Source organism: Phacochoerus africanus, chromosome 3, assembly GCF_016906955.1.
Source record: "Phacochoerus africanus isolate WHEZ1 chromosome 3, ROS_Pafr_v1, whole genome shotgun sequence".
Classification (NCBI taxonomy): Eukaryota; Metazoa; Chordata; class Mammalia; order Artiodactyla; family Suidae; genus Phacochoerus; species Phacochoerus africanus.
In genome coordinates this window covers 204,689,439-204,710,732 of record NC_062546.1, presented here as the reverse complement: position 1 = coordinate 204,710,732, position 21,294 = coordinate 204,689,439, and the positions used below count along the sequence as shown (strand labels likewise).

General features: G+C 49.3%; 3 protein-coding genes across 3 annotated transcripts; all 3 read right to left on the bottom strand.

Annotated features, from left to right (window-relative positions):
• Positions 1-394: 394 nt before the first annotated feature.
• Positions 395-1,345, bottom strand: LOC125122011 (olfactory receptor 12-like). The gene has a single exon (XM_047770270.1). It carries the CDS (start codon positions 1,343-1,345, stop codon positions 395-397), a length of 951 nt encoding a protein of 316 aa, XP_047626226.1.
• A 9,310-nt stretch (positions 1,346-10,655) lies between these two features.
• Positions 10,656-11,606, bottom strand: LOC125122010 (olfactory receptor 12-like). Its single transcript, XM_047770269.1, has one exon. The coding sequence runs from the start codon at positions 11,604-11,606 to the stop codon at positions 10,656-10,658; it is 951 nt and encodes a 316-aa protein (XP_047626225.1).
• Positions 11,607-19,571: 7,965 nt separating this feature from the next.
• On the bottom strand, positions 19,572-20,522 carry LOC125122322 (olfactory receptor 12-like). Its single transcript, XM_047770523.1, has one exon. It carries the CDS (start codon positions 20,520-20,522, stop codon positions 19,572-19,574), a length of 951 nt encoding a protein of 316 aa, XP_047626479.1.
• Positions 20,523-21,294: the final 772 nt, after the last annotated feature.

Here is a 21,294-nt window from a genome sequence, read left to right as displayed (position 1 = left end):
GAAAGCGTGTTTTCCTTCTGCATTTGATCCATACGCCTGTATCTGCCGTCTTGCCTACTAAAACCCACAGGGTGGGCCACAGAGCCCTGACACATTGCAAGAGCCGCCCCTGCCTTCTGCTCTGTTTAGTCAGGCTTCACGTGCTACGAACCACTGCTCCTCTGTGAACACAGAGTCCTGGGTGCACAACAACCTTCTCCACCTCTGCTTCTCACACTCAGTGAGTGTCTGGTTGACAAACACCTTCAGGCAGCACTGGATGAATAGATGAGTAAGTCCCCAACACACACTGTTCCACTTGGCAGTGGAAGAGGTTTGGGGCCACATGGTCCTCTGTCTCGCTGAGCCCTCTGCCCTGCCCAAGAGGATGCTGTCTCTGCCAGGTCACCGTCCCTCAGGGGGCTGTGAGCTTGTGGCCCAGCATCCACAGGGCCTCCTTCACCTCCGTGTTCCGCAGGCTGTAGATGAGGGGGTTGAGCACGGGGATGACCAGGGTGTAGAAGACAGAGACCACCTTGCCCTGCTCCATGGACTCCACCGCGCCCGGCTGGGCGTACATGACAAAGACGGTCCCACAAAAGAGGGACACGGCCGTCATGTGGGAGCCACAGGTGGAGAAGAGCTTGTGTCTGCCTGCGCCTGAGCGCATCCTCAGGATGGTCACGGTGATGTAGGCACAGGAGATGAGGACCCCGAGTGTGGTGCCCACGACGATGAGCCCGCAGATGCCAAACAAGACCAGCTCATTGATGGCTGTGTCAGCACAGGCGAGCAGGAGCAGCGGGGGCACATCGCAGAAGAAGTGGTCGATGTGGTTGGAGCTGCAGAAGGGGAGGCTGAATGTGAAGCTGGTCTGCAGGATGGCATTGAGGCAGCCTCCACCGTAGCAGCCCAGCACCAGGCGGGCACAGGCCGTGGGGCACATGGTGATGGGATAGTGTAGGGGGGTGCAGATGGCCAGGAAGCGGTCATAGGCCATCACAGCCAAGAGGAAAGTCTCCGTAGTAGCCATCAGGGAGAGGAAGAAGAACTGGTTGGCACAGCCTTCAAAAGAAATGGCCTTGCATGAGGAAAGGAAGTTGGCCAGGGCCTTGGGGTAGATGACAGTTGAGTAGCACAGGTCCAGGAAGGAGAGGTTCTTGAGGAAGAAGTACATCGGGGAGTGCAGACGGGCATCCAGGGTGATGACCACGATCATGGTGAGGTTCCCCAGGACGGCCGCCAAGTACAGGGCCAGGAAGAGGGCACAGAGCAGGGCCTGGGTCTGCCGCCCACCCTGAAACCCCTCCAGCAAAAACTCCTGCAGAGGCACCACCGAGAGGGTTCCATTTGGGTGGGGTGTCATGGCCCTGAGCTGGCGACAGGTGCAGAAAGCAGGAGGGAGGCAGTGCGAGGGAGCAGGTCAAGCTCACAGGTTGTCCTTCCCTTGGGGAAGTGGGAGCCTCAGTGTCCATTGCACCCTGACCAAGAGACCACCAGCTGCCGAGTCCTCCTTCCAGATGAGCTCAGACTGGCCTGAAATGGAGAACATTGCCTGGATTCCCTACTTCATAAATATGCACACAGCACTCAGTGGGAGACTCTGCGCTTAGCTCAGAGTTTTCAAATGGGAAAACCCCACACTCACAGGGTGGAGGAGGGTTGCGGAGCTGAGAGCCTCCGGTGTTGAATGGTGTTGAAGCCACCTGTGTCCTTTGAGAGAAGGGATCTCCTGCCCCTCGAGGGTGCTGCTGAATTGTGCTGTGTCCACTCTTTGCCTAGGTATCTAACCCTGCCCTCTCTCTGCCTTATGAACTCATTCATCAATCTCAGAAATGGTAGTCGAGCACCTCCTGCTCCCCAGGACTCGACCTGATGATGCCTCCATCCCCAGCCCGGTCTGGAAGGAGAGCAAAGGGAAGCCCTCACGAGCACACGTGGGTCTTTGCTACCTGTGTCCCCTGCAGACCCCGAGCCCTCTCTCAGCATCACTGCCCCTGCACTTGGGCCACAGTGGCTTTCTGTCAGCAGAGATCTCTGCAGCTTGGAGGTTCTCAGGAGCTTCCTGCCAATGATCAGCTCTTCTGCCAAATCATCAAAAGGGAGTGGCCCAACTCCACGTTCTGAGGAGCACTACGATAGGGGCTGTGACACTTTCAGGAGACGGGAGAGTCCTCTCCATTGTTGTCACTGGCGACCTGCCCCCCAAACACTGCACCTCCCTCCAGGGCTGCATCCTTTGGGCAGGATGCTCCTTTTCCACTTGAAAGTAGAGAGATCTGGGGTTCGGTCTTGTTCCATCTGGAATTCTCTTAGCCTTTTCTGCTCCCTGCCTTTGTCACAGCAGAGACCATTCAGAAGGTCAGAGCACGGCTCTGCCTCGGATAGAAGTCGGTTATAAACCAGGATGATTTTGAAGGGGCTGTGCTGACTGGAGCATGGGTGGAGCGGTGAACGGGGTCTGCTCTGTATCCCCCTAGTAGTACCCCAGTGGATCCTGGCTGCCCCGGGGCTCATTCACCCGCAGTGGGGGCAGCGTGGCCCAGCTGTTCACCCCCACAGCCTAGGAAGATTTTTCTGTGGTGAACTGAGGTTTTGAGTTTGTATTACCTAACCATCTCTCCTGGAAATCCCTTAACTTGATAAAGGAGCACCTGCATAGGTTCTCCTTATGATAAAAGCGGAGCATAAATAGATATTTCCATCCCCGAAGCCACATTCTTTGTTTCTTTTTTCAACAACCAACAAGCAGGGATCTCCAGCCTGCTGAGATTACCAGGCATCCCCGGCCATCGATGACATGCACAGGCCTTTGATCCAATCCTAAGGAATGGGCTCAAGGGGATGGATGCCAGCTGGGCAGTTGTGACCCTCTGCAGTGGAACTTCCCCTGTTCTAACACTCATTGCTAATCCTCCTTACTGACAGTGAGGTCCAGGAACCAGGAGCTTCACCACTTGGTTACAATGCAGCTGGTTAGAAATGCAGAAGCTCTAACCCCACCCCACCTTCTCTCTCATAATGTGCTATTGGAAGTTCCAGCTGTGGCTTAGCAGGTGGTCAACCCGACTAGGATCCATGAAGATGCCAGTTGGATCCCTGGCCTCGCTCAGTGGGTAAAGGATCTGGCATTACCGTGAGTTGTGGTTCAGGTCGTAGACATGGCTCAGATCGCACGCTGATGTGGCTGCTGCTGTGGCTCCAATTCAGCCCCTAGCCTCGGAAATTCCATATGCCACAGGTGCAGCCCTCAAAAGAAACAAACCCAAAAAACAAACTTGCTCTTGAACAAGTTGCCCAGAGGACTCGTCTACCGGTTAATTTGAAGAGGCACTGCTTTCAACCACCTTGAAGCTGAGGTCAGGGTTCCCAAGGCAAGACAGTGGACGTAATTCTGGGTGCTGGGCACAAGCACTGAGTGCTCCCTGCAGACAGAACCCCGCTGCCTCCCTCACATACCGGTCTCCTTCAACTCCTGGCAGCCCTGATGGGTGGCTACCTTGACCTTACCTTTTTCAGGTGAGGGTCATCCCTCATCTGGGTCACACAGCCAGGACCTGGTCTCCCAGAGCCTCCTAAGCTCCTGAAAATCGGTGGGCACCAAGGACCCCTGCCTCTTTCCCATCTGGCCCCCTGTGCATGAGGTGAGAGTGAGAATGGGGAGAAAGGGGGCACCAGGGATTCCAGTGAGAGTCTGGCCAGGTGTTTGTGGCAGGGAGCTCCTGGGCCGTGGGGCAAGCAATGGAGGGGATGAGCTCAGCTCAGCTGCCCTCCAAGTCCTGTCCCATTATCTGTGAGGCAGCTCAGGTGCCTGCACCACGGGGCCACTCTGCTGGGGAAGGTGCTTTTCACCTGGCACAGCTGGGAGCCAAGGTCACAAATGGCCAATTAGGGCACTTGGGCTTCCTAGTGCAGTGGGACTCCCAACTCTCTGGGTCCCAGGAAGCTGCTATGCTGTGGCCAGTCTTCCCCTGACCCGCCTCCCAACCCAGGACAGGGAGCCATGAAGCCTAAAGGCCATCAGGGAACCTGGGGGAACCAAGAGGAGACAAACACAGACAACGTAGAGGGACCCAGAGCCGCTTCCTGGAAAGGTCTCCCCAGGCAGCAGGTGTGACCTCCCGGTCCACAGGCCTTGCCCCTCCTCCCCACGTGTGCAGGATGGCGTAAGGAGGGCTGATATGCAGGGAATATTTCTCTGGGGCACCAGCAAATGTTTCTGTGCTTCAAGGAGTCCTGCACTCAATCCAGATAGAGTAAATGCGTCTATTTAAAACTACTTAATCTGAGTTAGAAATCAAAGAGCAAAGTACAAAGCCTATATATGTTTAATACAAAAATATAGAGGGTATGTAAATAAAAATTGTAAAGGCTGTATTGCAAACACGCTAAGAGAAAGAAGGCAGGCATCACTCAATAAGACAAAGTAACGTTCAGGAGAAAACCTTTATTCATAATGGGACATTTTAAAATGAAACTTTTCCATTCACCTGGATCATGGGCAACTTTAACATTTGTATACAACTGATAGAAACTTTAAATGTGTAAAGTAAAAACTGGTAGAATTAATCACAAATGCATACATCCAAATCCTGGTTGGTAATTTCCATACGTCTCTCTGCAGCTGATAAATCACGCAGATGCACGATAGAGTCATATGTGAGAACAGACTTAAAATATCCCCCACGGGGACCCCCTTGGCACAGATGGAACACTGCTCTCGGCAGCCACAGAACCACAGTCCCCTTGGAGCACATGGGAGATCACGGTACTGAGGTGACCAGTGTGTCCCTGCAAGACATGTCTACCCAGAAGCTCAGGATGTGAGCTTCTTTGGAAATAGGGTCTTCCTAAGTGAACTGGTCAGGATGCCATCTTGCTGGGCGGGGTGGACCCTAAGTCCCATGGCTGGTGTCCTGATGAGAAGAGGAGAGGCCTCAGAGACACGGACACCCAAAGACACAAGGAGGAAGGTCCTGGGGAGACTGGGCAGAGACTGCCGGGATGGAGCAAGAGGGAACAGAAGGCCAAGGACAGCAGGAGCCTCCAGAGGCCAGGAAGAGGCGGGGAAGAAGGTCCTCCCAGAGCCGTCACGGGCAGCTGGCCCGGCTGACCTCCGGATTTTGGACGTCTGTACTCGAGACGTGTGAGAGTGTAAACTCCTGCTGCTCTGAGTCCCCGGCCTTGTGTTAATTAGTTCTGGCGGCCCTAGTGACTCACGCTGGAGGGTGCTGAGGCAGTGCGCTTTCACCTGGCAAGGTCAGTGGGGCGCTTAGACTCTCCTGGCTCAGGGGTGTTGCCAGCTCTCCAGCCCTAATTCACAATGTGCTGTGCAGGATGCTGACCTCCCTTCCCAGTCCTTCCATGGTCTCGTTCATTCATTTCATTTCAATAGTTTTAAACATGAAGACAAGCCCCAGTTTACTTGTGGAATCTTCTCTAGAGAGACATTTATGTTACTTCCTTTTTATTTTATTTTTTTATTATATTATTTTTTATCTTTTATTTATGTGTATATTTTTTCTACTGTGCAGTATGGTGACTCAGTTACACTTACATGTATACATTCTTTCTTCTCCCATTACAAGTTCTATCTTAAGTGACTAGACAGAGTTCCCAGGGCTACAAGGCAGGATCCCATTGCTCATCCACCCCAAAGGCAGCATTCTGCATCTATTTACCCCCAAGCTCCCAGTCCCTCCCAGTCCCTCCCCTACCCTCTTGGCAACCACAAGTCTACTCTCCAAGTCCAAGATTTTCTTTTCTGTGCAAAGTTTCCTTTGTGCTGTATATTAGATTCCAGAGATAAGTGATATCATATGGTATTTGTCTTTCTCTAGCTGACTTACTTCTCTCAGGATGAGTGTCTCTAGTTACATCCATGTTGCTGCAAATGGCATTGCTTTGTTCTTTTTTATGGCTGAGTAGTATTCCATTATGTATATATACACGACCGCTTCCTAATCCAATTGTCTGTCGATGGACATTTGGGTTGATTCCATGTCTTGGCTATTGGGAAGAGAGCTGCCATGAACATGCAGGTGCATGTGTCTTTTCTAAGGGGAGTTTTGTCTGGATATGTGCCCAAGAGTGGGATGGCTGGGTCCTATGGTAGTTCTATGTGTAGTTTTCTAAGATACCTGCATACTATTCTCCATAGTGGTTGTACCAGCCAACATTCCCACCAACACTGTAGGAGGGAAGTTGTAAAGAAATGGAAAGATATTCCATGCTCCTGGGTTGGAAAAATTAATATGGTCAAAATGGCCGTACTACCCAAAGCAATCTACAGCTTCAGTGCAATCCCTTTCAAATTACCCATGACATTTTGCACAGAACTAGAACAAATACTCCAAAAATTTATGTGGAACCCCAATGACCCAGAATTGCCAAAGCAATTCTGAAGAACAAAAACCAAGCAGGATACATAACTCTTCCAGACCTCAGGCCATATTACAAAGCCCCAGTCATCAAGACGGTGTGGTACTGGTACCAAAGGAGACAGACAGACAGACCAATGGAAATGAATAGAGAACCGAGAAAGAAACCCCGACACCTATGGTCAATTCATCTTTGACAGAGGAGGCAAGAACATAAAGTGGGAAAAAGACAGTCTTTTCAGCAGGCATTGCTGGGAAACCTGGACAGCTACATGCAGTCAATGAAACTAGAACACACCCTCACACCATGTACCAACATAAACTCAAAATGGCCCAAAGACTTAAATGTAAGACAAGACAGCATCCAACTCCTGGGAGAGAACAGAGGCAAAACATCCTCTGACATCAGCCTTACTAATGTTTCCTCAGGTCAGTCTCCCAAGGCAACAGAAAGAAAAGCACAGATAAACCCTGGGACCTAATCAAACTGACAAGCTTTTGCACAGCAAAGGAAACCCACGAGAACCCAAAAAGGCAGCTTAGAGAATGGGAGCAAATAGTTTCAAATGATGCAACTGACAAGGGCTTAATCTCTAAAATAGACAAACAACTTAGACAAGTCAAGAGCAAAAACGCCAACAACCCAATTGAGAAATGGGCAAAAGACCTGAATAGACATTTCTCCAAGGAAGATAAACAGAAGGTCAACAAGCCCTTGAAACCACGCTCAACGTCCTTTTTATTTTAAATTGTCAGTAATGTGTATTCTGCAATGAACATTTCGCTCTAATGTGTGTTTCTGCAAGTGGACTCCTGTGCATGAGGAGTTTCTTTTATGTTTCAACATAGCTGGTTTAGAGGGTTCTGTGAATTTTCTCCTGCACAGCATGGTGAGCCAGTTACACATACATGTGTAGATTCTTTTTCTCCCATCACCATGCTCCATCATAAGCGACTCGATATAGTTCCCAGTGCCACACAGCAGGACTCATGGCTGCTCCATCCCAAAGGCAAGAATCTGCATCTGCTATCCCCAAGTTCCCCGTCCATCCCGCTCCCTCCGCCTCCCCCTTGGCAACCACAAGTCTAGTCTCCAAGTGCATGATTTGGAGTTCTGTGTAGAAAGACCTAATGTGATGTCTGATATGGGACAATATCCAGAGTACATGGCCTATCCCTACAGCTTCCAAACAAACAAACAGTCCCACTGAAAAATGGTCCAAGGACCTGGGCAGTTATTTCTCCAAAGATCATCTGCAAACGGACGCAAGCACATGAGAAGATCCCCAACCTCACTGATCTCTGGGGAAACACAAGCTGAAACCACACGGAGATCCCGCTGACATCCATTCGAAACAAAAACACAGGAACAAGCTCCAGAAAACACCCAGTGTTGGAAAGGATGTGGATGAATTGGAAGCCTTATGCACGGTGGGCGGAGAGTGAAATAATGCAGCCCTTATGAGAAACGATGCGGGGTTTCCTCAAGAGCTAGAAAAGAATTCCTCTATGGTTCTCGTTTGAGTACGTCTCCGCAATAACTGACAGCAGGATCTCCAAGGGATGCTTGCACATCCAAGAACAGAGCAGCCTTCTCCACGATGGCCGCAAGGTGGAAGCAACCCTAGCGTTCAATGGTGCTGAAATGACAAAGGAAATGAGGCGTGTACTTATGACGGCAGAGGATTCAGCCTGGAAAGGGGTGGAAGTCCTGTCACGCGCTGCAACCCAGACAATCATCAAGGCCCTGATGCTAGTGAAACAAGCCAGACCCAGCAGGACAAGCACTGTGTGATTCCACGAAGATGCGGTTCCCAGGTGGTCAGGTTCCTCGAGAGAGGAAGTAGAACGGTGGTTGACAGAGGCTGGAGGGAAAGGGGAACTGGGGAGCCTCTGTTTAAGGGGCGTGGACTTCGAGGCTTGCAAGAGGAAAAAGCTGTGAAGATGTGACTCAAAACCATGTGAGTGTGCCAGACGCTGCTGATGCCTCCACTGAAAATTCAGAAATTGAAGAAACAGTGTACAGCAAGTTTTAATAAAACTTAAAGTAAATGAAAAATAAATTATTTATACTGATATATATATATATCTCCAAGATAAAGTTTAAAAATTTTAAAAAGTGTGTATAGGCTTAGAATCAAATGTATTCCTTGAATTTTAAGGCGTTTAACTTGACATAACATCTTTAATCTAAGTATAGTGGTATGCCGGGTACATTTTGGGGAGGAATGACTGGTTAACAATGAACTCAGAGAACATTTCCTCAGAAAAGAAAATCATAGACTTGGAGAAAAGACTTGTGGCTGCCTGATGGGAGGGGGAGGAAGCGGGAGGGATCGGGAGCTTGGGCTTATCAGACACAACTTACAATAGATTTACAAGCAGATCCTGCTGAATAGCATTGGGAACTATGTCCAGACACTCATGTTGCAACAGAACAAAGGGTGGGGAAAAAATGTCATTGTGATGTACACATGTAAGGATAACTTGATCCCCTTGCTGTACAGTGGGAAAATTAAACAGACAAACAAACAAAGAAACAAAAACAAAAAAGAATACATTGAAATCAATCACAGTCGTGGTAGATTTTGGCTGAGAACCTCCTAAGGGGCCGTCTGCAAAGCCCGTAGGGGATCAACATAGCGAAACCATCACACTTAACACGGTACCGTGGTCGTCACAACAGTCTGAAGTGTGGGTAATTTAGAGGTCACAACACTCTGTAACTTTTATTCCTTTTTTTCCCTTCTTCTTCAGACTGCTGAGCATTTGCATCTAAGGCCCAGTCTTACTTACCCTTAATTCAGGACAAACGCTCTGTTACCGTGGACCCTTAAGGGGTGTCTTCCTGTTGGTAATGCAAAATGCATCAGAAGGAAGATACATGCACACGCGGAGGGAACATGTACTCTCCCCTCTCCAAATCTGGATCGATTAGATGACACGAGAACATGTCTCTAAAACTCCTTGGAATGACAGGAAAGAAAGGCAAGAGGGAGAGACAGGTCTGTCGTTTGTGTAGCAGAAAATCTGGGGGATTCTGCAAGCGGGAATTTGGTAGCAGGTGACTGCAGTACCTGTGGAAGGGTGAGATGTCATTTGGGAGGTGCAAGGATGAGGCAGTGGTGACAAAGTTCCATGAGAGACTTCGAGAATGTTTTAGGTGAGGAATTGGGAGCAGCAGATCTTGAGTTTGCCTGAGCAGGGAGAGAGGTTCCGTGAGAGCTGGGATCACAGAAGCAGGTCAGGTCCCTAGGGCCCAGGAGCAAGCAGATCACCCCCATGTCCCGAGCACAACCTTCTGGTGACCATGGGCGTGAATGACTCCACTACAGAGAGTCAAGATGAGGAGGCCAGCGGGCTGTGAGCCCAGGCTCTGTGTGGGGTCCCCTGAGCATGAGGATGGAGCTCCGAGTGGGCAGGTCAGGACAGGGGGTCCAGGCTCCAGGGAGTGTGGGACAGAGGCCAGGGAGCCGTGCGCTCTGCCAAGACAGTGCACCTGCCTTTCCACCCGTGCTGTCTGCTGCAGCCACCAGGAACTCATCCTCATTCAGAGATGTCTGCCCTGTCAAAGCATCACTTGTCAGGTGACACGTAGTGAGGATGTTGTCACTGGCCAGGCTGGGTGGACGGGGCTAGGGCAACATTGGACATTGGGCATTTATGTTGGCTTCCTGGGACTCTGAGTTGCTATCTCAGGGGAGAAACCAGGGGCAGGGTGACCAGGAGCCCCTGCAGCAGGAGCACAGGTCACTCTGCTTCCTGTTGGAGGTGGTAGGATTCGTGAACAGAAGGGGAGGGGGAGGGGAACATCCAGATGCCAAACGGAGGGGAAGCACCATCCTCCCCCCTCCCCTAAGAGGCTACGCTGACCCCAGGGTATCCCCAAGGAAGGGCAGGGCTGAGCGTCCTAAATCCCCCTTCTGGGTGGTCCAGGGGAGATTGCTGAGCACAGGTTTACCTGAGATTCAGCCATGAAGTGAAGGGAAAAGGCCAGAGCATTTGTCTGGCCCACAGACCTTCACTGAAGGTGTTGAATTGCGACCTGTCCCCTGGTTCAGAGACCCTGTGTTCATGCCTATTCCCACTGCGTCATAGAAACTTCACGTTTAGGGTCTCCATCCATCATGGACCATTAATTGTCTGCCTCATTGTCTTGGCATCTCACTCATGCCTGCATGGTCCATGATGTGCTTCAATGCAGAATTGAATGAAATGTTGGATGAATGAATGAATTGGAAGAAAGAGGAACAAATTCCTTCCCTGAGGACGCTCTGTCTCCCAGGTCACCGTCCATCATGGGGCTGTGAGCTTGTGGCCCAGTCTCCGCAGGGCCTCCTTCACCTCCGTGTTCCGCAGGCTGTAGATGAGGGGGTTGAGCACGGGGATGACCAGGGTGTAGAAGACAGAGACCACCTTGCCCTGCTCCATGGACTCCACCGCGCCCGGCTGGGCGTACATGACAAAGACGGTCCCATAAAAGAGGGACACGGCCGTCATGTGGGAGCCACAGGTGGAGAAGAGCTTGTGTCTGCCTGCGCCTGAGCGCATCCTCAGGATGGTCACGGTGATGTAGGCATAGGAGATGAGGACCCCAAGTGTGGTGCCCACGATGATGAGCCCGCAGATGCCAAACATGACCAGCTTGTTGATGGCTGTGTCAGTACAAGTGAGCTGCAGCAGGGGGACCACATCACAGAAGAAGTGGTCGATGTGGTTGGAGCTGCAGAAGGGGAGGCGGAAAGTCAGGATAGCCTGCACCCCAGAGTTGAGGCAGCCTCCACCGTAGCAGCCCAGGACCAGGCGGGCACAGGCTGTGGGGCACATGGTGATGGGATAGTGTAGGGGGGTGCAGATGGCCAGGAAGCGGTCATAGGCCATCATGGCCAGGAGAAGAGTCTCAGTCGTGCCCATCATGGAGAAGAAGAAGAACTGGGTGGCACAGCCCCCAAAGGAGATGACCTTGGACGAGGACAGGAAGTTGGCCAGGGCCTTGGGGTAGATGACAGATGTGTAGCACAGGTCCAGGAAGGAGAGGTTCTTGAGGAAGAAGTACATCGGGGAGTGCAGACGGGCATCCAGGGTGATGACCACGATCATGGTGAGGTTCCCCAGGACGGCCGCCAAGTACAGGGCCAGGAAGAGGGCACAGAGCAGGGCCTGGGTCTGCCGCCCACCCTGAAATCCATCCAGCACAAACTCCTGCAGAGGCACCACCGAAAGGTTTCCACTTCCATGGGGTGACATGGCCCTGATTTGGGCGACAGGGCTAAGAACAGGTGGGAGACAGGAAGAGAGAGCAGGTCAAGGTCACAAGGTCATCCTTCCCTGGAGCACGAAAACTGTCAGGCCCTCATTGCACACTGATCAAGTGACCATCAGCTGTGCAGTCTTATTCCAAATGAGCTCAGACACTCCTCAAATGGCATACCTTTCCTCTGATTCAGGAATTCCTAGGTATGCTTGGAGCACTCCCTCTGTGCGAGACTCTGAGCTGCTGCTATGGCTTGGTTCCAGGTTCTGCAGAGCTGAGAGCCTACAGTGTAAGGTTATCTTACATCTCATCATCCACGAAGGACAATGCTTTCCCTCCCTGTGGGATATTTCTGAGCTGTGCCATGTCTGCTCCTTGCTACAGTACTTAATCTTGCATTTTGCAGGTATGATTTTTCCTATTCTTCAAGTACAGAAATCGTGAAGCACCTCATGTCGTCACGACTTAACCCAGTGTTTGTAGGCTCTTCAAGCCTAGGTGCAGATCAGGCACCAGCCCCTGGCAGGCTAAGGTGGATGCTCTCTCTGTCCCTCCTGAAGACTGTAAGACCTATCTCTGCTTTGTTGTCTCTAGTATTGGGCCGTGGTGGCAACCACCAGCAGAGCTCTCTTCATCCTTGAGAATCTCAGGGCTCTTTTTGACAATGTCCAGATATTGGACAATTCATAGAGAGTGGAAAGTCCATCTCCATGGTCTGAGAAGTAGCAGGACAGTTTCTGAGACACATTCAGAATGTGAGCTGTCCTGCCCTGTTCTTGCTTCTATGTCCCTGGCTTCTCAGAACACCTGTGGGGTTGATGGCTTCCAGAAAAGGGAGCCACACACACTGTCCCATCGATTTCAGTGGCTCAGTCTTCCTGTTGGGTGCCGGCACCTGTCCCTATCCCAGCCCAGGCTTACTTGTCTGCTACATGTCTGACCACACACTCACAGGGGACATGTGACCAGCTGTGTGCTGATCCGAGGAATGGGCATAGGAGACCCAGCCTAAAGAGGGAGGAGTGGGGAAGGAAGCTGGACACTGAGCCAGTGTGCCTCCCGGGCAGTGGATTTTGAGATTCCACATTTTCTGGAGGTCAGTGTGCCTCCCGGGCAGTGGAGTTTGAGATTCCACATTTTCTGGAGGTCAGTTCTGTAGCATCAGGGAGCTGGTTGTCTTTGAGGGAGTGAGTGGAGCAGGAGTGGGGGTGTGCAGGCAGAGGCTGTTGGGTCAGTGTTGTCTGTGGGGGAGTGGTGGCCCTGCGGTTCCCTCTCAGCTTGAAGTTCCCTTAGAAGGTGGTCTGTGACAGTTCCAACCTTCCAACCAAAGAGCAAGTCTGAGAAGGTGTGGGTTGTCCAGATTTCCTCTCCTGGCGGACTTGATGCCAACTCACAGGAGAGCAGAAGGAGACACCTTCACCTCCGATGCCCAGGGAGAGTTTCTTGGAATTCAGGGTTGTTGGTGGTGCTAAGGATGGAGATGGAGGAGGCCTTACCCACATCCCCATCCTGTGCACTTTGGCTCCCACCCCTGTACCTGTAGCCCCCACCGCTGTACCCATAGCCCCATCCTCTGCACAGACACTCACATTCATGATGGCCACAACCTTGCCAGGCATCTCTCCCCACCCTCCTGCTCATACACACCTGGAGCCACTACAACCTAGTGACCATTTTTCATCCAACACTCCCAGCTTGGCTCCCATGGCTTCAAAGTCCCCTGGTTTACCCAGGTTCATATTTGCGATGGTTTCTCAGGACAAGTCATCCACCTCGGGGGCCTCGTGTCATCACAACAGTGACCCCAAAGAAGCCTAGGGGAGCACTGGAGGAAAGATTGGCCTTTTCCTCTGTGAAGCTAGGTTCTTGCTCGGTTTTTGAAAAAGCAACCTGACACATTCCCTCGTCTTGCTGAGATTGTCTGTGGGATTTGGTGGCAGCTTCAGGGAGCTTGCATTTGAGTTGAGCCTGAGAAATCACTTGCCAGGTGAAGTGGAAGCATGCAGGCTGTCTGTGAGCCTCTCCCTGTAATGCCTGCGTCTGAGTCCTTCGTCATATCCTCTTGTTACTCAGGTGTGGTCTGAGGCGCTATAGCACCAGCATTGCCTGGAGACTGTCTGAAGTGCAGAGTTTCAGACCACTGACTTTAGGCCCACCATAACACGAGACCCCTCCCCCCCCTCCATTCATTCTACTCTCATGAAAGTCCACCTGCTTCCCTCACTGACCCTGCCCAGTGGCATGGGGAGGTGGGGTTAGTGTAGTTCATGCTCCAGGCTCCCAGGACTCACCTGTCAGTGACTAGGGAACAGTATTCTGTTGAGCAATGTCTGTACTGCCCCTGTGATGTCAGGAGGGTTGTGACTGACTCAAGATCCTGTGCTCCTGGGCGGACAGGGCTCCTGAGCATTCAGTGCTGATGAAAATGAGGAGACAGCAAGCACAACCTCCCACTCTTTGCTCAGCTCTGGCTTCCTTTCTAGCGAAGGGGAGTGGGGTGGAGGCAGAGGAGGGTAAGGGGGGTGCCCACTATTGTGTGTCCTCTCTTATGGCTGGAGTTCCTGGGATCTGCACCTTTGGTTCACTCTGCTGGGAAGATTCACTCCACCCGGCACAGCTGGGACTCAAACCCTCAAATGACCAATTAGGAGAGATCTGTGCTTCTGAGTGCACTGGGATGCCCAACTCCCTGGGATCCAAGAAGATAAGTCCTGTGACCAATCTTCCTCTGATACATGTCAGCCCAAGTCAAGGGAGGCCAGAAACCTGAAATCCCTCTGCAAGCCTTGAGGTTCAACGGGATAGAAAACAGACCACGTGGAGAGACCCAGTGCCCATCCCTGGAAAGAACCTTGCAGTCCCATACCTGTGACCAATTGGCCCCCCAGTCCCTCCTCCTCCTCTTCTTCATCTGTCCCTGCGGTTGAGTGACAGAGTGATGTGCAGGCGTCTGTGCTTGGGGAAGCAGCCCGGCCCTGTCTCAGCCCTAATGTGGCCCTTCCCTCAATGCAGACTAGGAAATAGAGCTCATACAAAAAATGTAATCCTTGAAAACATTCAGAATCAGAGTATAGGGTTGATTTATGTTTAATATTAAAATACAGGAGGTACACGATTAAACAGGTTGAGAAATTTGTATCATGAACATCCCAAGTCAAACAAGGCTCTTGTGGCTCAATAATCATCAGAGAAAATAGATTTCTGGAGACAAATTTGCTTGTAAAGGGACACTTCATAATGAAAATGTTTACTTCAACTGGATGATGTAAAAAATGTAAAGGTGTATGCAAAAATAAAAGTTTAAAATATGTAATTTAAAAATTGAAATAATGCAAATGAAGTGCAAACATCCAAATCATGGTTGATATTTTACCATGCTCCTCTTGGTGACTGATTGTAAAAAAGTGAACATTGTGGTCTTCTCTTAGAATTGAATCAAAATGTGTACTGCACGGACCCCCTTGGCACAGATGAAATACTGTGGTCACTCAGCAACCACTGAACATAAATCCCCTCTGAGCAAGCACATGGAACATCCCTGGAGTAAGGTGAACAGTGTCTCCCTCCAAAACATGTCTACCCAGAAACTCAGAAGGTGACCTTCTTTGGAAATAGGGTCTTCCTAAGTGACTTAGTTAGCATGAGTCCATACCAGGTTCAGTGGACTAGTGTTCCCTACAAAAGGAGAAAAGTGCGCGGAGAAATAAAGCCACAAGAATGAAGGGCATGGAAAGCCTGGGCTGAGGTTGGAGTGATGCAGCAACAGGAAAAGAAATGCTCAGATTGCCGGGAGCCTCCAGAAGCCAGGAGGAAACAAGGAATAACGTTTGTCTAGAGCTTTCATGGGCAGCTGCCCTGCTGACAACTTGATTTGGGACGTCTATGCTCCAGATCTCTGAGAGTATACTCTGCTGTTGTTATGAGTCACCAACTTCGTGTTAATTAGCTATGGTAGCCCTTGTGCCTGACACAGGAAGTTTGCTCTCACCTGGCAATGTCTGCAATACCCCTTCACGTTCAAGTTAGTTTTTGATTTCCTCTTTGAGTCCTTCCGTGACCAATTAGTCATTTAGAAACATGTGTAGAGCCTATTTGCTAGGGTTTTTGTTGGTTTTTTCCTTGTAGTTGCTTTCCTGTTTCACACTGTTGGGGTAAGAAAAACTTCTTCATTAGAGTTTAATTACCTTGAAGTTGTTCAGACTTGCTCAGTGGCCTAGTATGTGATCTCTCCTGCAGAACGTCCCATGTGCTCTTGAAAAAAAATGTGTGCTTCTCTGTTTTTGGATAAAATATTCTGTAGCAATCAATGACTTCCATCTGTCTCAAGGTATCATTTGGGTCAGTGTTTCCTTTTTGATTTCCTGTCTGGATGATCTTTCTGTTAATGGAAATTGGAGGTTAACACCCCCTATTACTACTGTATGATTGTTAATTTCCCCCTTATGTTTGCTTTGTTTTAGCTGTTCCTGTATTGAGTGTGTGCATATTTATAATTGCTATATCTTCTTGTTGGATTGGTATCCTGAATATGACCCCCCAATTCATGGAAGTCACAAGTAAAATTAGACAAGAGGGACTACATTCAGATTAAAAATCGGTTTCATTATAAGACTTAAGGAGAGTGAAAAGCAACCTATGAGAGGAGAAAATATTTCCAAATCTCATATGTGATACCAGAGTATAACAAGATTTTCCACAATTAAGAACCAAACATTACATGTTCCATCATAAGTAACTAGACAGAATGTGAGAAAAAAGAATGTATACATGTAAGTGTAACTGAGTCACCATGCTGTACAGTAGGAAAAAATATATCTATAAATAAATGATAAAAACATAGAATAATAAAAAAAAACCCAAAATGTATAACCTTATCTCACTTCTACCAAAAAAAAAAAAAAAAAAAGAACCAAACACTCCATGGAAAATTTTCAAAGAACGTAAATGCATTATTTCTTCCAAACATGATCCACATGTTAGCAAACATACGGGGAATTGCAGATTTCCGACCCTAATGCAGAGGATGGAGGACTTGGTGTGGTCTCTGCCGTGCCTCAGGTCCCTACTCAGGTGCAGGTTTGATCCCTGGCCCAGCGCAGTGGCTTAAGGACCTGGTGTTGCCCCAGCTGTGGCATAGGGTGCAGCTGTGGCTCAGATTTATCTCTGGCCCGGAAAATTCCTTATGCTGCAGCAACTATATATATCTGGATATATTTGGACATATTTGGAGATATATAAATACATATATGTACATAATTGTGCATTAGTGGAGTGAAGATCAAAACCAATGATCTAATACTCCACAACTATTCGGACGGCTACTCTAACATGGAAAGGTTCACATGTTTCCTAGGAAGGAGGGAAACTGGAGCATTCTCGTCCTGTTGATGGGAAGGTGAAATGGCACAGCCACTGCAGAAATACTTTGGAGGTTCCTCTCAAATTTTTACTACATGAGCCAGCAGTCACATGCTTGGATGTATATTCATCCAGAATTCAGAGCTGAAACAATAAGAGACATTTGCCCATGTGCATACGTGGCAGCGATACTCACCAATGGCATACGGTAGAAGCGATCCAAATCCCCGTTGGTGGAGCGGTCGACAAAATGTGGCAAGTACATAGGATGGAATCGTATTCACCTTTTAAAACGACGGAACTACCGTCATGGAGTGTGACGTGGGTGAACCTTGAGGACGTTGTGCTGAGCGATGTAACCAGACCCAAAATGGCAAGTACTGTACGTTTTACTTGCAAGAGGCATCTGAAGCAGTGACATCCATGGAGGCAGCTAGTGAAGTGCTGGCTCTCAGCAGGTGGAGGCAAGGGCAATGTGGTAAGTCTAGAATAAACACCTTCAATTTCAGTACCAAATTGTAGTTTTAATCCTTCCTTATTGTTTCTTTTTTAAACATTTTATTGGAGTATAATCGACGTATCAAGTTGTGCTCATTTCAGGTGTACAGCAAAGTCAGTCAGTTATTCTTATTCATATATACACTCCTTCTCACATTCTTTCCCCAGAAGTTACAACACAGTACTGAGGAAATTTTCCCGTGCTGTGCAGCAGGTCCCCATAACCTTTGTATTCTAGACTGTAATAGTGTGCATCTATCAATACCGACCCCGAACCTTGCCCGCCCCCACCCTAGCTTTCCCCCTGGGTAAACGTAAGTTTGGTTTTAAAATCTTTGAGTCTCTTTCTGTTTTGTAAGTTTTGAAAACTCAAGGGATAATGGAAGAATAAATGAGAGAGAGAGAGAGAGAGAGAGAGAGAGAGAGAGAGAGAGAGAGAGAAGGAAAAGCACAGCTCCCATCTGGGAAAAACAGGCAAAAGAGAGTACATTCAAATTGATCTGGTGCTGCCACAGCTGTGGCATGGGTTGCAGCTGTGACTCAGATGTAATGTCCGGCCCTGAAAATTCTTTATGCTGCACCAAGCATATACATTTGTGTACACACACACACACACACACACACACACACACACGAAACATTGCACATTAGCAAAATGAAGATCAAAACCAATGACATAACACTCCACAACTCTTATGATGGTTGCTCTAAAATGAAAAAGTTCACGTGTTTCCTGGGAACCAGAGAATTTGGAACATTCTTGTCCTATTGATGGGAATGTAAAATGGAACAGCCACGACAGAAATACTTTGGCGGTTTCCCTCAAATTAAAAATATTTACTGTATGGTCCAGTACTAACCTGTTTGTGTATATAATCACCCCGTGTTGAGCTGTAACCGTAAGAGATATTTGCAGATGGATGTACATAGCAGCGTTTTTCACCAAAGGCATAATGTGGAAGCAATACAAGTATTCACCGGTGGGTGGATACACAAACAAAATGTGGCAAATACATAGGACGGACTCGTGTTCAACGTTTAAAAAGATGAAAACACGGTCTATGAGTGTAACGTGGATGAATCTTGAGGACGTTGTCCTAAGTGATATAACCAGACACAAAAAGACAAACCCTGTATGTTTTACTTACCAGAGATATCTAAAGTAGCCACTATCGTGGAGGCAGCTAGGAAAATGCTGGCCCTTAGTAGGTGGGGCCAAGGGGAAACGGGGGTTGTTCAAGGTTTACCACACGTTGAAAAAGTTCTGGAGATCTATTCCACAAGAAGGTGAATATGCATTGCACGACTCGAATGTACATTAAAGTAGTTCCAACAAAATCTGTTAAAATACAATTTAAAATTTTAAACTTTTGTTATATTTCACAAGGAACCAGAATTAAAACTACAATATGGTCTTCAGATTTAAAGTGCTTATTCTACACTTATCACATTAACTAAACCTATGCCAGACATATTTTGGAGTTCAACGAGTACTTAAATAACACTGAACTCACATTAAAATCAAGAAGTGGTTCGTACTGAGAACCTGCTCTGCGGCAGGAGCATGCAAAGCATTTAAGGGATGGACAAAACAAATAAACCAAACCTACCATTGCCCAGGGATCTTCACCAAAATCCGACACATAAGTAACACAGACATACTATAATTTGTAGAGTTTCACAAATCATTTCTTAAGAGTATTGAAGAATTACTATTCCATTTCACACCTGACGAGCTGTCCTGGTTTATTCAAAGGTCAGAATTAAGGCTCTTCTGCTAAGAAGTACTAATTGCTGACTGCAAATTTAATTTCACAGAAGGCTGATAATAGTACAGATGTGTAGGAAAAAATATTGTATATTTTTTCCATTCCAAATGTGGATGAATGTAGTAAAAGACCAAGAATATTCTTTTGAAAAGTCATGGGATAACAGAAGGATAAATCAGAGAGAGAGTGAGAGAGAAAGAAGAGCAGGAAGAGGAGGGGGGGAGAGGAAGGGCACAAGGACAGGGAGGAGGACAAGGGGAGAGAAGGTTTGAGATAGAAGAAGATAAGAGCCTGAGAGGAGGAGAAGCCCTGCTACTTGGGGAGGAGCCCCCATCACTTGGCTGTGAGCTTGTGGCCCAGCATCCACAGGGCCTCCTTCACCTCCTTGTTCCGCAGGCTGTAGATGAGGGGGTTGAGCACGGGGATGACCAGGGTGTAGAAGACAGAGACCACCTTGCCCTGCTCCATGGACTCCACCGCGCCCGGCTGGGCGTACATGACAAAAAGGGTCCCATAAAAGAGGGACACGGCCGTCATGTGGGAGCCACAGGTGGAGAAGAGCTTGTGTCTGCCTGCGCCTGAGCACATCCTCAGGATGGTCACGGTGATGTAGGCACAGGAGATGAGGACCCCAAGTGTGGTGCCCACGACGATGAGCCCGCAGAGGCCAAACAAGACCAGCTCATTGATGGCTGTGTCAGCACAGGCGAGCAGGAGCAGCGGGGGCACATCGCAGAAGAAGTGGTCGATGTGGCTGGAGCTGCAGAAGGGGAGGCTGAATGTGAAGCTGGTCTGCAGGATGGCATTGAGGCAGCCTCCACCATAGCAGCCCCGCACCAGGCGGGCACAGGCCGTGGGGCACATGGTGATGGGATAGTGTAGGGGGCTGCAGATGGCCAGGAAGTGGTCATAGGCCATCACGGCCAAGAGGAATCCCTCAGTCGTGCCTATCGCAGAGAAGAAGAAGAACTGGGTGGCACAGCCTTCAAAAGAAATGGCCTTGTCTGAGGACAGGAAGTTGGCCAGGGCCTTGGGGTAGATGAGAGATGAGTAGCACAGGTCCAGGAAGGAGAGGTTCTTGAGGAAGAAGTACATCGGGGAGTGCAGACGGGCATCCAGGGTGATGACCACGATCATGGTGAGGTTCCCCAGGACGGACGCCAAGTACAGGGCCAGGAAGAGGGCACAGAGCAGGGCCTGGGTCTGCAGCCCACCCTGAAACCCCTCCAGCAAAAACTCCTGCACAGGAACCACTGACAAATTCCAATTTCCATGGGGTGTCATGGCCCTGAGCTGGGGACAGGTGCAGAGAGCAAGTGAGGACACAGCGAGAGGGAGCAGGTCAAGGTCACAAGGTCATCATTCCTTTGGAGCAATGGGAGCCTCAGTGTCCATTGCACACCAACCAAGAGACCACCAGCTGCCCAATCTTACTCCCAAAGAGCTCAGGCAGACCTGAAATGGGAAACGTTCCCTCTGATTCACCAATTCCTAGGTATGCTTGGAGCACTCCCACTGTGGGAGTCTCTGAGCAGCTGCTATGGGTGGTTCCAGCTTCTGCAGAGCTGGGAGCCTCCAGTGTGAGGATGCCTGACGTCTCCTGGCGTTCATGAAGGACATGCTTTCCCTCCGCATGGGATGCTTTCTGAGCTGTGCCCCTTGTACAGTTTGTCGGAGTACCTAATCATGCACTTTGCAAGCATGATTTTACCTGCTCTTTAATTACGGAAATCAGGAAGCACCTCAGGTCATCAGGACTTAACCCAGTGACTGCCAGAGCTCCAGGCTAGGCTGGGAGCTGATTCCCGAGGCTCATGTGGGTGTTGTGTCTATGACTGCTGTCGACCCTGAGACCTATCTCTGCTTCTTTGCCTCTAAGATTGGACCATGGCGGCAACCATCAGCAGAGCTCTCTGCAACCTTGACAATCCCTGAGCCCTTTCCTGAAATAGCAAGACGTTGGACACATCATAGGAAGGGCATAGTCCCTCTCCATGTTCTCAGAAGCATCAGGGCAGGGGCTGGGATATATGTAGAACTTACGTGTGTTCTTAGC